The following is a 13551-nucleotide window of genomic DNA, read 5'->3' on the forward strand; positions in this document are numbered from 1 at the left end:
TGCTTGTTTTCNGGTATCATGCTGCTGCCCTTGTACAGGTCCCTTCCTTGCCGCGGTGTCCGTTCTCGTCGTGCAGCTGGCGCAGTACTGAATTCGGATGGCAGTGACAGTCGTGCTGCGATCAGTCGTCGCTCGAATAAGGAACAAAGTCGGCCCGGTCGAAGGCTCTAATTTGACGACATTTGACTGATTTGATTCAGTGACGGCAACGTGCTGACATCGAGGCTCTGGCTTGATTCGACTCTTCGACCAGTCGTGGCTTCTGTACGGTCGCTCGACTGATCAAGGCTTCCGTGCAGTCATTCGATCAAGACTTTGCGTCTGGCTCTGCGTCTGGCTCTGCATTGTACAATCGGCTCTGTATCCGTGCAATCAATGGAGGCTCCTGGTGCCGTTCTCATCGTGCAGCTGGCGCATCGTCGAATTCTAGGGGCGGTGTAGAGTTCTGCCGGCTTTACTGCTAAATGGACCAATCAGGATTTTCCATCCCCGGGATGGAAAATCGCTATTGGCTCGGTGACAGGCGGTGAACTGAGCTGGCATCTTTGCAGTAGGCGTCTCGACGCGTTGTAATTAAGAAAATAAACAAGAAAAGGAGCTTTAGGAAATACAGTAAATAAGCAGACAAATAGAAATCTTTTATACGGTCGTCACCTGCGTCCCCTCCCCCACCTTAGAACTTGACTGTCCCTTAGTCAAACATCCTACACCTGCTGCGGAGCCTGCTGCGGCGCCTGCTACGGGTTAATGGCTGACCTGGTCGAGCGTCCGTCTCCAAGACCGTCTCCAAGGATCAGACGATTCATTCTTCTTCCTAACTTCAGCTGTCTCATCCGTAGGCTGTGACCCAATCTGGATGTAATCTCCCGGTCGTACATTCCTCTCCTGCGGCTGTGCCTGCTGCTGCTCAACGGTTGTCCTGGTTATACGGCTGTCTCTAAGGGTCGAGCAAGTCTGCGGACGTTGCTGGCTGGGCGTTACTACTGAGTCTGTGGGTCGTACTTGATAGTAGTCCTCCAAGCTCGTACGTATTTTGTCACTGTTCCTCTGCATTACTCCGTCATAGAAAGCTGGTTGCTGCGTCTGTTCTTTCCTTGGTTTATCTGGGTCAGTTCCTTGGTACGTACGGAGCCAGTCCTTAATACCCTTTAGTTGTCCTTCATTACTGAGCCATGGAAGTACAGGTCCAGGCCGATCGCATGTCCCAGCTACCAGTCTTCTTCGATCAGATAGATGTACAAGTCCTTGCTGAATAAGATCCTTTAACCCCTGACATTCGTACTCAGTGAAACGGTGACTTCCTCCGCATCCAAAACAGGTCCATCGGCCCGGGCCAGATCGCGTGCCATCCTGCTGACCCCGTGCGTCCCGCTGCGGTCGTCCAAAGGCAGTAGAATCTTGCGGATATTGAGAGTCTTGCGGATGTCGAGAATCCTGCAGAGGTCGAGAGTCCTGCGGAGGTCGGGTGCTGTTTTGCCAGTCTTCGTATTTTGGTGCTGGGCTGTATCCTTGTGCTGGGCCTTGAACTGCAGCTTGATCTATAGCAGGTGACTGCTGCTGCATTAGGGCTCCTCTGTGTACACCTGAGTCCAGAAGCCTTCCTTCTCTCCTGCGGTCGAGCCCATCCCTTTGCTGCCGTAGCTCCTGTATAAGCTGGATATTTAGGGCGTCTTCTTCCGGAAGGACATCCATTCGCTTGGCGCCCTCTACAGCTACTATCCTTGACTCTACGGCCTCCTTCAGTCTCTCGAACACAAGGGTGCTAGGCTCGTCTGCTACGGCTCCTATCTTTTCTATTGCGTGCCTGCGGAATTCGATCGGGAGTCCTCGTATAAACCATCGCCCCTTCTCTTGCTTAGTAAGGTTTCCTGCGGCTACTGCTTTAGCTGAGATACTGGTGAAATCTTGTATGTAGTGACGCAGATTTCCTGGCTGCTCCGCTGACTTCCTGACAAATGCCTTAACGAAGTCTCTTGTCTCCATGCGTTGGTAGTAGTCCTCGGCTCGATATTCGGCTCGGAGTTTAGTCACCAGTTGGCTCCAGTCGTCCTGTTCGAATTCCGGCATCATCTGAATGGCTTCCGCGTACGTGTCCTCGCAATAGTCAGGGAGACACGTGAGCCTGCGGTCTTCGCCTACGTAGTACCTTCGACACATGCCCTCGTAGGCCTTAATAAACCTAGAGATGTTCTTTCCGTTGAACCGTGGAACCCCTTGCCCAAAAGGATCTGGCATTGCTACCGTTGGAATAAACACGTGGTGTACTTCCCTTGCTGCCTGAACGGGTAACTGCTGCGGTTTGTCTGCTTGCATAGCTGCCTGAGGTAAGGATGTCCCAGATGGCTGTCCATCGGCGGGCACCTGCTTTTTGACACCTGAGGGGGGGTCTTCCTGGGAGAGCACGGAATCTTCATCTTCTGCCACTGCCGGGTCTCGATACGTCCGTCTATTTTGGCCTACTGTCGTTCCGCGCGGTAGGGTCGCTTCTGCTTCTTTACGGAATGCCTCTTGAGCCGCCGCTAATATAATCTGGATAACTCGAAAGAAGATAAAGCTAAGCCAGAATAGGAAGCTTTCAAGGATAGATCCGATCTCGTGTGCTTGCGACCTTGCTCGGTATTGTCTCTGTTCTTGAAGGGCAGTGCTGACTTCCTCTGCCGCTAGATGTCTTAGATCTCGTTTCCATCTGATTGATTGGCCCTTGCCTACCTGCCGTCTCTGCATCTTCAACAAAGCTCTGGCCATGTCCGTGCGTAGGTAGCAGATATATCGGGTAACTCCGACCGCCGGTCGACGTTGTCTGATTGGCTCGCCTGTTCGCTGGACGTCCTTGCTCGTAACTTTCCGAGACCTTTGCCACCCCTTTTTGCCTCTCTTTGGCCTGTGCGTTGAGTCTGGCTGTCCTGTCTTTTCCGGGACTGCCTGGTTCCCCTTGCTGTGCGATACTGCCTGGTTCTCTTCTGCCGTCTCGTCTGTCTAGCTAGCGGTTCTTCTGCAGCTGGCGGCTCTTTGGTAGTCGTAGTATGTTCCTGTGTATCTCCTGTGTATAGAGTTGTGTGTAGAATGCCCGACTTCTAATCTAAAGAGCTTGCCGTCGTCCCCACGTGGAATGCCATAAAATATGTGGGAGGGTACGACCACTCTCAGATAGGAAAGTCACGGTGCTGTCTGTCTGTCGGTCGGTCGGTCGTCAGTCGGTCGTCAGTCGTAATCAATCAGTAGGAAAGCAGTCAGTAAGAAGAAAGGAAAGAATGTATTCCCGGTAGGTCGTGATGTCCAAGAAGGAGGAAAGCCGAAGGCTCTATAAATACAAGAAAATGCCAAGGTACTAGGCGTGAGCCATTTTACCCCACCACACTATAAAAGACGTTTGCCGAGTATCTATCGTTAAAGGAGAACGCGGAACTTTTTTTTGGCTTATTAAAGATATCTAACTTTATAATAGAATGGAGCGTAAATTAGTTATTAAGGACAGCAACGGTTTATATGCTATTTACCTTACTATACTCGGTAAAGTATTAGTTGGAAGAGTAGTCCTTAATTTCTATATCTATAAGAAGCTATTCGGCCTCGTTAGCCTTATCCTTAAGATCTTTTTCGCCTTTATATTAAACTAGGAAGCTTTAGAAGTAGGCTATAGTAACCTCTTAGTTTCTAATATTTCGTGCGTTCTGGCGGAACTTGTTATATACCTCCTTTTGTCTATTAAGGGAGTACCTAGTTAACTAATAATTTGGCTTCTTATAAACGTAGTACTTCTTTTAATAATTGCTCCGAAATGAACCTCCACGATTACCTTATAGTTAACGTTAATCGTACCCTTTACTATATCCCCTACCGTAGCCACTATATATTTAATTAGTTTAGTTATAATTGTATTAGTTAGTTAGGTTAATCAAAGTAGGTTAAGGTTAGGTGTTAAATTGCTGTACTTTTTAAGAGCGCAGAGCTGTGCTAATAGAGGATCTTAATTGGGTATATACTCCTTTATAAGTGTTTATAGAATTAAAAAGAGCAAGGTTATATTTTTTAACACCTTAATATACGCTAATAATTTAATTACGTAGGCTAAAGTCCTCTTAATATAATTTGGATAAACCACGCTAAATTATCTAAAGTTAATTAAAGAGCTTTTAAAGATAATTAAGCCGAGAGACACCTAGGTTTATAGTAATAATTCTTAAAAAGGTAGTCTCTCTCCACTCCAATATATACTGCTACTTATTCTCTTCTATTTTAAAGTGGCATCTTATCTTATATATTATTCGGTTAAAATTATATCTTTTTCCTACTAAATAATTATAATAGAAGGTATTAGCGCGGCCCTTAAGTATAACGGAATAGGCGTTATAATATTGGTTAGGTTCCAGTTTAACCTTCTAGCAATAGTCGTAAAAGATACGCAGCTTTAAATTAAGAATATTATATAGTTCCCTGCTAAACCTCTTCTCCTAGTCCGAATAGAGCTTTATAAGCTCTATAAGCATCTTTAAGGTGCCTTTAAGCGGTATTAGGCTATATTAAAATTGTATTAGAGATTAAGGTGGGGATTACTTTATAGGCTATAGTAGAGATATAGAGCCTAATAAAACACGGCATAGTACCTAGTCTTGCTCTAGTAGAGTTTAAAGGTTATTAAATCACGAAGTAAGGGGGTCTTACACTTACTCTAGAGCAATAGAATTAGAACGTATCTCTATTAGTATATCGTTTAGATTCTATCGTAAGTTAAGCTTCCTTATAGTGCGTAGTTAGTGCTTAATTTCTTATAAAGTCTATTTATGCTCTTCTTTTACGTTAATAACATGCTTCTAAATATTATCTCTAATAGCGCCCCCATCTATAGGGATAAATACTCCGTTCTCCTAAAGGAAGTTATAAAAGTCTCGCACGATAACCTTCATTACAAGAGCCTATATTTCCTTTGTCCATCTAACAAAGTCCTCCTTTATATAATACTAAAGCATAGTGTTATTATATTCGCTGTCTTTATAATATGCTATATAGTATAGTAAGAATCCGTTTAGGTCCTATTATTCGGCATTTATAGGATTAATATCTTTATACTATATCTCCAGGTTAATGTCCTTCTTATACTTCTTTAGGTAGGTTAACGCCATAATTAGTATAAAATTAACGGGGTGTCGTACGTTAAAGGTAGGTAGGGTTTTTGGTTTTATAGAATCTCGTAGGTTTACTGTTAAAAGGTAGGCAATTTAAGATGTTGTTTAACACGTTTTAGACGTTGATTTAGGACTCTAGGTTTAGTAACACTTTTGACCTAAAGTACTTGACTAAATCTTTATAAACGCAATTATTCTGCGTAATAGATGCAACTTAGTATCTCCTAGTACTTAGTAACACTTTTATTACTAGTTTTCCGTAAGTTTAAGGTAGTACAGTATCGCCGGGATCCATTCTATATAAGCGTATATAGCACCCCTACACGAGACTGTCTCTTCTATTAAAAACCTTACTGTTCTGTAGTTAACTGTGTATTTAACCACTAATTAGTGTTGGTAATATAGGGTAAATTACTAATACTACTCGAGTAGATACAGTGATGGAAAAGCTTATTGTATTAGATAGGGGCGGGTAAGGAACTTAAGGTTCCTTACCGCGCTAGTGCCACGATAGCACGTAACGGCAAGTTGCCTCACGTGACGGCAAGTTGCCTTATTCCCGACATATATTAAAGCGGAGTAAAGAACGTCCTAAGGGATTAAAGAATAAGTAACGATTGCTATAAGAACTACAGCCTTAATTTAGAAAGTACCCTTCCTAGACCTAGCCCGTTACTCTATACTAGCTAAGCAGATTATTTATATATTAGAGAATAGGCCTATCTATAACTAGGGTCCATTTAACTAAGGTCTATAACCTGCTAGTAACCCGCTAATAGCAACCTATACTAATAACTTATACTATTCCACGCATATACTATATAGATAACGCGTAAGGTAAAAGTATAGGTTAATAGCAGATTTAACAGGTATATAGCCTTACCGCCCTAAACCTAGCTATATATAAGTAACCTATAACCTACCTATAAAGTATATACGGCGCTACGCCGGTATAGCATAAGGCTAAAGCAGGGTCAGCGGCGGATTTAATAGGTATATAGCCTTACCGTTTATAAATCTAGCTATATATAAATAACCTATAACTAATCCGCGAGGTACTAGCGACCTACCTACGCAAGCGAGCTTTTAGAATATTTTTAGTCTACTAAATTTAGGTAACGGTATTAAGCTCTACTAGCTCTACCTATTAAATGGACTAATTAGGATTTTCTATACCGGGCATATAAAATTACTACTAGCTTAGTTAAATGCGGGGGAGTCTTAGCAAGACAAATCTAACTAATTAGATAACTTTAACCGCCGGTTAAAGTTCCTTAATATCTTCGCGCCGCGTATATATACTACCCGTCTCTCTATATACAAAATTAAAATACTCTTTCCCCTCTAAATTTTTTCCTTACTAAGGTTTTTTATGGGGTTTTATTGAGGCTTAAGTATATAAAGGATTAGGGATAACCCTTTTTAAAGGGGGGGGCATTATTAGGTAAAACCTAAGTAGATAGTTATATAGCTATAAGGTATAGGCGACCCTAGGGCAACCTAGGGGTAACTCGCCCGTAAGGTATATACTCTATATATACCTAGGGAAAACCCTTCCTACCTCGTATACAGACTCCTCCTTTTCCCTTAAGGATTCATCTCTGTCTATATAATACACCTATTATTCTATTATTAGACTCCCTATCTATATCCTCACCTTATAATCTCTAGTAGTTTAAATATAAAGAAAAGAATTAGAATTAGAAATAGGGGTAATCTCTATAGGATANCTATAGGNATTAGTATTAATTCNCTTTTATAGCCCTTAATTATAATTTTTATAGTACGCCCTATTAGAAAGGCTTAGATAAACTTAATTATCTAGTTTAATAGGCCCTTATTTCTTAGGATCTATAAAAGTCTCTTATATAATATATTATTAAATATTCTGCTTAGGTCTAGGCTTAATATAATTATAATATATCCTAGGTAAGCTTACTATACCGCTTAAATACTANAGGTAATTAGGGCGAGGGCTAAAAGGGTCAATTTTTTCTTTCTTACGCCTATTTATATCTACGGTAGTAGCTCCTATACTTCCGCTNCTTCTTATATACATTCTATAACTATCTTTTCTAAAGGCCTTTTTAGGGTTAGTAGCTTTCTAAAATAGAGTAGTCTTTTTTTATACCTTTTATAAAANGACTATAGTTATTNCTTTAAAGTATTTAAGTAGTTCGCCTNTCTAAAGGTAGGCAGTTATAGAATTAGCGAGTAGTATTACTACCGCTTCTACTATGGCTTTAATTNCCTTATTTAGGGTCTTATCTAGCCTTAACNCTTTACTAGTAGGGAGCTTTAATATAGCGTCTTTTATTTCTGTCGGGAATGAGGTAAGTTGCCGTCACGTATTGCCGCGGCACTAGCGTAGCGAGGAGCCTTACGTTCCTCGCCCTTCCTCATTCCAATTAATAAAAGCTTTATTAACCAATATCACTGTAACCCTACTCGAGTAGTCGTTATTGGTGAGTTACCCTATGTAACCAACACTGATTAGTAGTTAAATATACAGTTAACTATAGAGCAGCTAGGTTTTTAAACAAAAGAAATAGTCTTATATAGGGGTGCCATATACGCTTATATGGAATGGATCCCGGCGATACTGTGCTACCTTAGACTTGCGGAAAACTAGTAATAGAAGTGTCACTAAGTACTAGGAGATACTAAGTTATGTCTATTACATAGAACAACCGCGTTTACAAAGATTTGGTTAAGTACTTTAGGTCAGAAGTATTACTAAACCTAAGGTCCTAAGTTAACGTCTAAAACGCGTTAAATAACGTCCAAAACGCGTTAAACAATATCTTAAATTGCCTACCTCTTAATAGCAAACCTATAAGATCCTATAAAACCGAAAATCCTACCTACCTTNNANNTACNANACCCNNTTAATTCTATACCTACTATAGCGTTAACCTACCTAAAGAAGTATAAGGAAGATATTAACCTAAAGATATAGAATAAAGCTATAATTAACCTTATAAACGCTAATAAACAAGACTTAAATAGATTTTTATTATACTATATAGTATATTATAAGGACAGTAAATATAACGATACCGCGCTATAGGAATGTATAAAGGAGGACTTTGTTAAATAGATAAAGAAAATATAGGCCCCTATAAACAAGGATACTATATAGGACTTCTGTAACTTCCTTTAAGAGAATAGAGTATTTATCCCTAAGGACGGGGGTACTATTAGAGACAACATTTAGGAGTAGGTTATTAATGTAAAAGAAGAGCATAAATAGACTCTATAAGAGATTAAGCACCAACTACGTACTATAAGGAAGCTTAACTTATAATAAAACCTAAGTAATATACCTCTAGAGATAAACCTACCTCTGCCTTTAACTCCTCTATATCCAATTTAACCTATAACCTTAACGTTAGATACTATACCCTAGTAAGAGCAGGCATAGGATCCTATTACTTCGCGATTTAACGACCTTTAGACTCTACCGACTAGACCTATATCCCTACTACAGCCTGCAATATAACCCCTACCTCCTTTATCTTAATCTTAAATTAGAGGCAGTTTAAAATTGCTTATAAAGCTTATAAAGCTCTATTCGGATTAAGAGAAGAAGTTTAGTAGGGAATTATATAATATTCTTAATTCGAAACTATATATCTTTTATAACTATTACTAGAAGGTAGGAATAAAGTCTAATTAATACTATAACACCTATTCCGTTATGCTTAAGGGCCAAGCTAGTACCTTCTATTATAATTATTTAGCAGGAAAAGAATATAATTTTAACCGTATAATATATAAGTTAAGATGCTATTTTAAAATAGAAGAGAATAAGTAGCAGTATATATTAGAATAGAGAGAGACTACCTTTCTAAGGATTATTGCTATAAACCTAGGTATCCCTCGGCTTAATTATCTTTAAAAGCTCTTTAATTAACTTTAGACGATTTAGCGTGGATTATCTAAATTATATTAAGAGGACTTTAGCCTACGTAATTAAGTTATTAGCGTATACTAAGGTATTAAAGAATATAACCTTACTCTCTTTAATCCTNNAAATACTTANNAAGGAGTNTNTNCTTAATTAAGATCTTCTNTTAGNACCGCTCTANNNTNTTAAGAAGTATAGNAATTTAANNCCTAACTCTAACCTACTTTAATTAACCCGCCTAACTAATATAATTATAACTGGACTAATTAAATATATAGTGGCTAGGGTAGGTAATACGGTAAAGGGTATAATTAATAACTATAAGGTAAAGGTGGAGGCCCTTATAGAGGTTTATTTCGAAGTAATCGCTAAAAGAAGTGCTATATTTATAAGAAACCGAATTACTAGTTAACTAGGCATTCTCTTAATAAGCAAAAGGAGGCATATAATAAGTTTCGCTAAAGTATAAGAAACGTTAGAAATTATAAGGTTACTATAGCCTACTTCTAAAGCTTCCTAGTTTAATANNAAGGNGTAGAAGATCTTAAGGGTAAGGTTAATAAGGCCGAATAGCTCCTTATAGATATAGAAATTGAGGAGTATTTACCTAACTAATACTTTACTGAGTATAGTAAGGTAGATAGTATATAAACCGTTACTATTTTTAATAACTAATCTACGCTCTATTTTACTATAAAGTTAGATATCTTTAATAAGCTAAGGGAAAGTTCCGCGTTCTCCTTTAATAACAGATACTCGGCGAACGTCTTTTATAGTATTATGCCAAATATTAGAGCCGCAGGAGTATCTATAGTAGGAGAACCTTAAGTTCGAGCCCTTTAGCAGCTTAATAGCTCTATTTAGATTAACTATTTAACGGCAGGCTAATACACGATTTATTTTAGTAAGGGTACTGCAATCTCTTTTAGCATAATTAGGGTCTAAACCCCTTAGGGTATATTACCTTTTACGTTGTTTCTATAAACACCCCGTTTCTATTTTACATTAGAGATATAAATAAATTAGGCGTTAAGCTTAATAACCTTAAGGATATACTTATTTAGGGAGATAATTAGGTACCCGTCGTGCGCAAGTAGGGTTACCCTTAGTTGCTCCTTTATTAACTAGAAAAGAGTATTGCTTAAAGCCACCTAACTAAGTTAGAGTTACGTTAACTACACTATCGTTTTAGCTACCTATCCGTTTATTAATTGCTTAGGGTTCTTTAGCGAGTAGGCTATAAAGTTAAGGTTAAGGCAATTAAGTATCTTATAAAGTACTACTATTACTGCTAAATAAACTAGAAGTCCCCTAGCCAATTTAAGTTTACCCTTAAAGATAACTATAACTTTAACTTCTATATTATCGTTAACGTTATATATCTTAGCAGCAAGCTAGTACTCTAAGTTATTAACTTCTTAACCTCCTTCTAAGCCGCATAATTCTTAAAGGATATATTAGCTAAGAATGTATAGGATACCCTTTAATTATGCTAGATTAATATCTACCTAGGACCCCTTAATTAAATCGTCTATAATATAGGAAAGAACTTCTTATCTATAGAGTTTTAATAACAGATAAAGGTAATAGCAATTAAGGTTAAGGAAGTCCCTGTTAAGGCATATAATAGCGTTAAAAAAGTAGAGTAATATTACGCGCTATTACGCCGCGTATATAAGATTATCTCTTTAGAACTAGAGAATACTAGTAAAGAACTTACCTTATAAATAGCTGTTAAAGCTATTAACAATTCTGCTAGCCCGGATAAACTTATACCTACGTTACTAGTCTTTAGCGCCTACCCTTAAATAACTAATAATTCTTTACTATCTCCCTCTGTTATATAATAAGCTAAGGCTATTTACAAGGCAATAAAGGAGGTGCGACGTCTCTACGCCATACACTAGGTTAATAACGCACTAGGAATAAGAAATGGCCTAAATACCTTAACTACGCTTAATCTACTACTCTAGTCTAAGGTATACATATAGCATAAAAAGGGAGGGTAGTTAGGCCCATATTAACTTATTATAATTAATAGTTAAACTTATATTATTTAGATGCCTTACAGACCCACTTAATTCCGTTTAACTGTTATTAAGCCTTACTATAAAGATAATAGTTCTAAGCCTTTGTAGGATGCCCTAAAAGAGGCCCTAGAGGAGAACCATAATTAACATACTCTAGAAGGCGACTATAATTCTAATATAATTGTAGTAAATGCGCCGCAACTACGACGCAGTAGAGGTTGCCCGAAGGGATTACGAAATCGCTAACATCTTATTAATTTTAAAGAGTAATTTGTTACCGCCATTAAGAATAAAGTTGAGCTATTAATAGCCTTTATAACAGCTAAGGAGAAGGCTGACTTTAAACTCGCAAAACAGCTCTAAAAGGAAGGTTATATTATAACTCTAGGAGCTCCTTTCTAAGCATCTAATAAGTAGGAGATCGATAGTCTTATCGTAAGAGGAGTCTTTAAATTTAAAAAGTATAACCCTACTAAGTTTAATAAAGTTCGCATTTTTAAGTTAAGGATAGTTAATAAGATTAAGGGCAAAGCTACTAACGCCCTATTTAAGAAATTAAGGCTTATTATCTAAGGTTACAATAATAATAGCAAAGAGATAATTCTTATATAATCTCTTATAATTCAACGAGCTAGTTAGCAAGTTATTATTATATTAGCTCCCTCCTTAATAAAGAATAGAATAGCGGTTTATTTATAAAATATTACTTAAGCCTACACCCAATTAGAGATGCACCTTTAGCGCTTAATATTAGCATACCTTCTAGAGCAAATTCGCNACTANTATCCTAAANATANNATTATNGTTNTGCTTAAGCCATTATATANAATTNNAGAGGNAGGAACTTACTAGTGGGCTACCTATAGCAAGTACTATAAAGAGAAGCTTTTAATAACTACTTCTATATTTAATCCCTACTTCCTTATTATAACCACAGGAACCCTATTCGGAATTGTTAGTATATAAACTAATAATATAATTATCTTAGGAGATAACTAATTCTTAGCTCTTAAAGAGGATAAGCTAGTAAAGGTAAATCTTATAGCAAAGCCAAAGGAAAGGCTTAATTTAATAATGTTGGGAATAAAGGCAAGCGGTCATCACGTGTCGCCGCGGCACTAGCGTGGTAAGGAACCTTAAGTTCCTTACCCTCCCCCTTTCTTCTTAGAAGAGAACAAGCTTTATTAACCAATATCACTATAACCCTACTTAAGTAGTTATTATTAGTAAGTCACCCTATATAACCAACACTAATTAGTGGTTGAATATATAGTTAACTATAGAGCAGCTAGGTTTTCAAATAGAAGAGACAGTCTCGTATAGGGGTGCTATATGCGCTTATATAGAATAGATCCCGGCAATACTATACTACCTTAAACTTACGGAAAACTAGTAATAGAAGTATTACTAAGTACTAGGAGATACCAAGTTACGTTTATTACGTAGAATAACCGCGTTTACGAAGATTTAGTTAAGTACTTTAGGTTAAAAGTGTTACTAAACCTAGGGTCCTAAGTTAACGTCCAAAACGCGTTAAATAATATCTTAAATTGCCTACCTCTTAACAGCAAACCTATAAGATCCTACAAAACCGAAAATCCTACCTACCTTTAACGTACGACACCCCGTTAATTCTATACCTATTATAGCGTTAACCTACCTAAAGAAGTATAAGGAAGATATTAACCTAAAGATATAGAATAAAGCTATAATTAACCTTGTAAACGCTAATGAACAAGACTTAAATGGATTTTTATTACACTATATAGTATATTATAAGGACAGTAAATACAATAATACCGCGCTATAGGAATGTATAAAGGAGGACTTTATTAGATAAACAAAGGAAATATAGGCCCCTATAAACAAGGATATTATATAGGACTTCCGTAACTTCCTTTAGGAGAATAAAGTATTTGTCCCTAAGGACGGGGGTACTATTAGAGATAATATTTAGGAGCAGGTTATTAACGTAAAAGAAAAGCACGAATGGACTCTATAAGAGATTAAGCACTAACTACGCACTATAAGAAAGCTTAACTTATAATAGAACCTAAGCAATATACCTCTAAAGACGAACCTACCTCCGCCTTTAACTCCTCTATATCTAATTTAACCCGTAACCTTAACGTTAGATACTATACCCTAACGAGAGCAGGCATAGGATCCCATTACTTCGCGATTTAATAACCTTTAGACTCTACTAACCAGACCTACGTCCCCACTGCAGCCTGCAATATAACCCCTACCTCCTCTATCTTAATCTTAAATTAGAGGCAGTTTAAAATTGCTTATAGAGCTTACGAAGCTCTATTCGGATTAAGAGAAGAAGTTTAGTAGGGAATTATATAATATTCTTAATTCAAAACTACGTATCTTTTATAACTATTACTAAAAGGTGGGAATAGAGTCTAATTAATACCACAACGCCTATTCCGTTATGCTTAAGGGCCGAGCTAGTACCTTCTATTATAATTGTTTGGTAGGA

The 13551-nt window shown here is 37.9% G+C and overlaps 2 protein-coding genes across 2 annotated transcripts; one reads left to right on the forward strand and one right to left on the reverse strand.

Annotated features, from left to right (window-relative positions):
- Positions 1-457: 457 nt before the first annotated feature.
- On the reverse strand, positions 458-2973 carry K441DRAFT_34027 (uncharacterized protein). The gene has a single exon (XM_067641263.1). It carries the CDS (start codon positions 2743-2745, stop codon positions 745-747), a length of 2001 nt encoding a protein of 666 aa, XP_067496191.1. The 5' UTR covers positions 2746-2973; the 3' UTR covers positions 458-744.
- Positions 2974-11480: 8507 nt separating this feature from the next.
- On the forward strand, positions 11481-11636 carry K441DRAFT_598114 (uncharacterized protein; the record flags this gene model as incomplete). Its single annotated transcript, XM_067645092.1, has 1 exon — positions 11481-11636. A coding segment is annotated over one exon (156 nt), but the record flags the coding sequence as incomplete, so codon positions are not given.
- Positions 11637-13551: the final 1915 nt, after the last annotated feature.

Source organism: Cenococcum geophilum, assembly GCF_001692895.1.
Source record: "Cenococcum geophilum 1.58 unplaced genomic scaffold K441scaffold_114, whole genome shotgun sequence".
Classification (NCBI taxonomy): domain Eukaryota; kingdom Fungi; phylum Ascomycota; class Dothideomycetes; order Gloniales; family Gloniaceae; genus Cenococcum; species Cenococcum geophilum.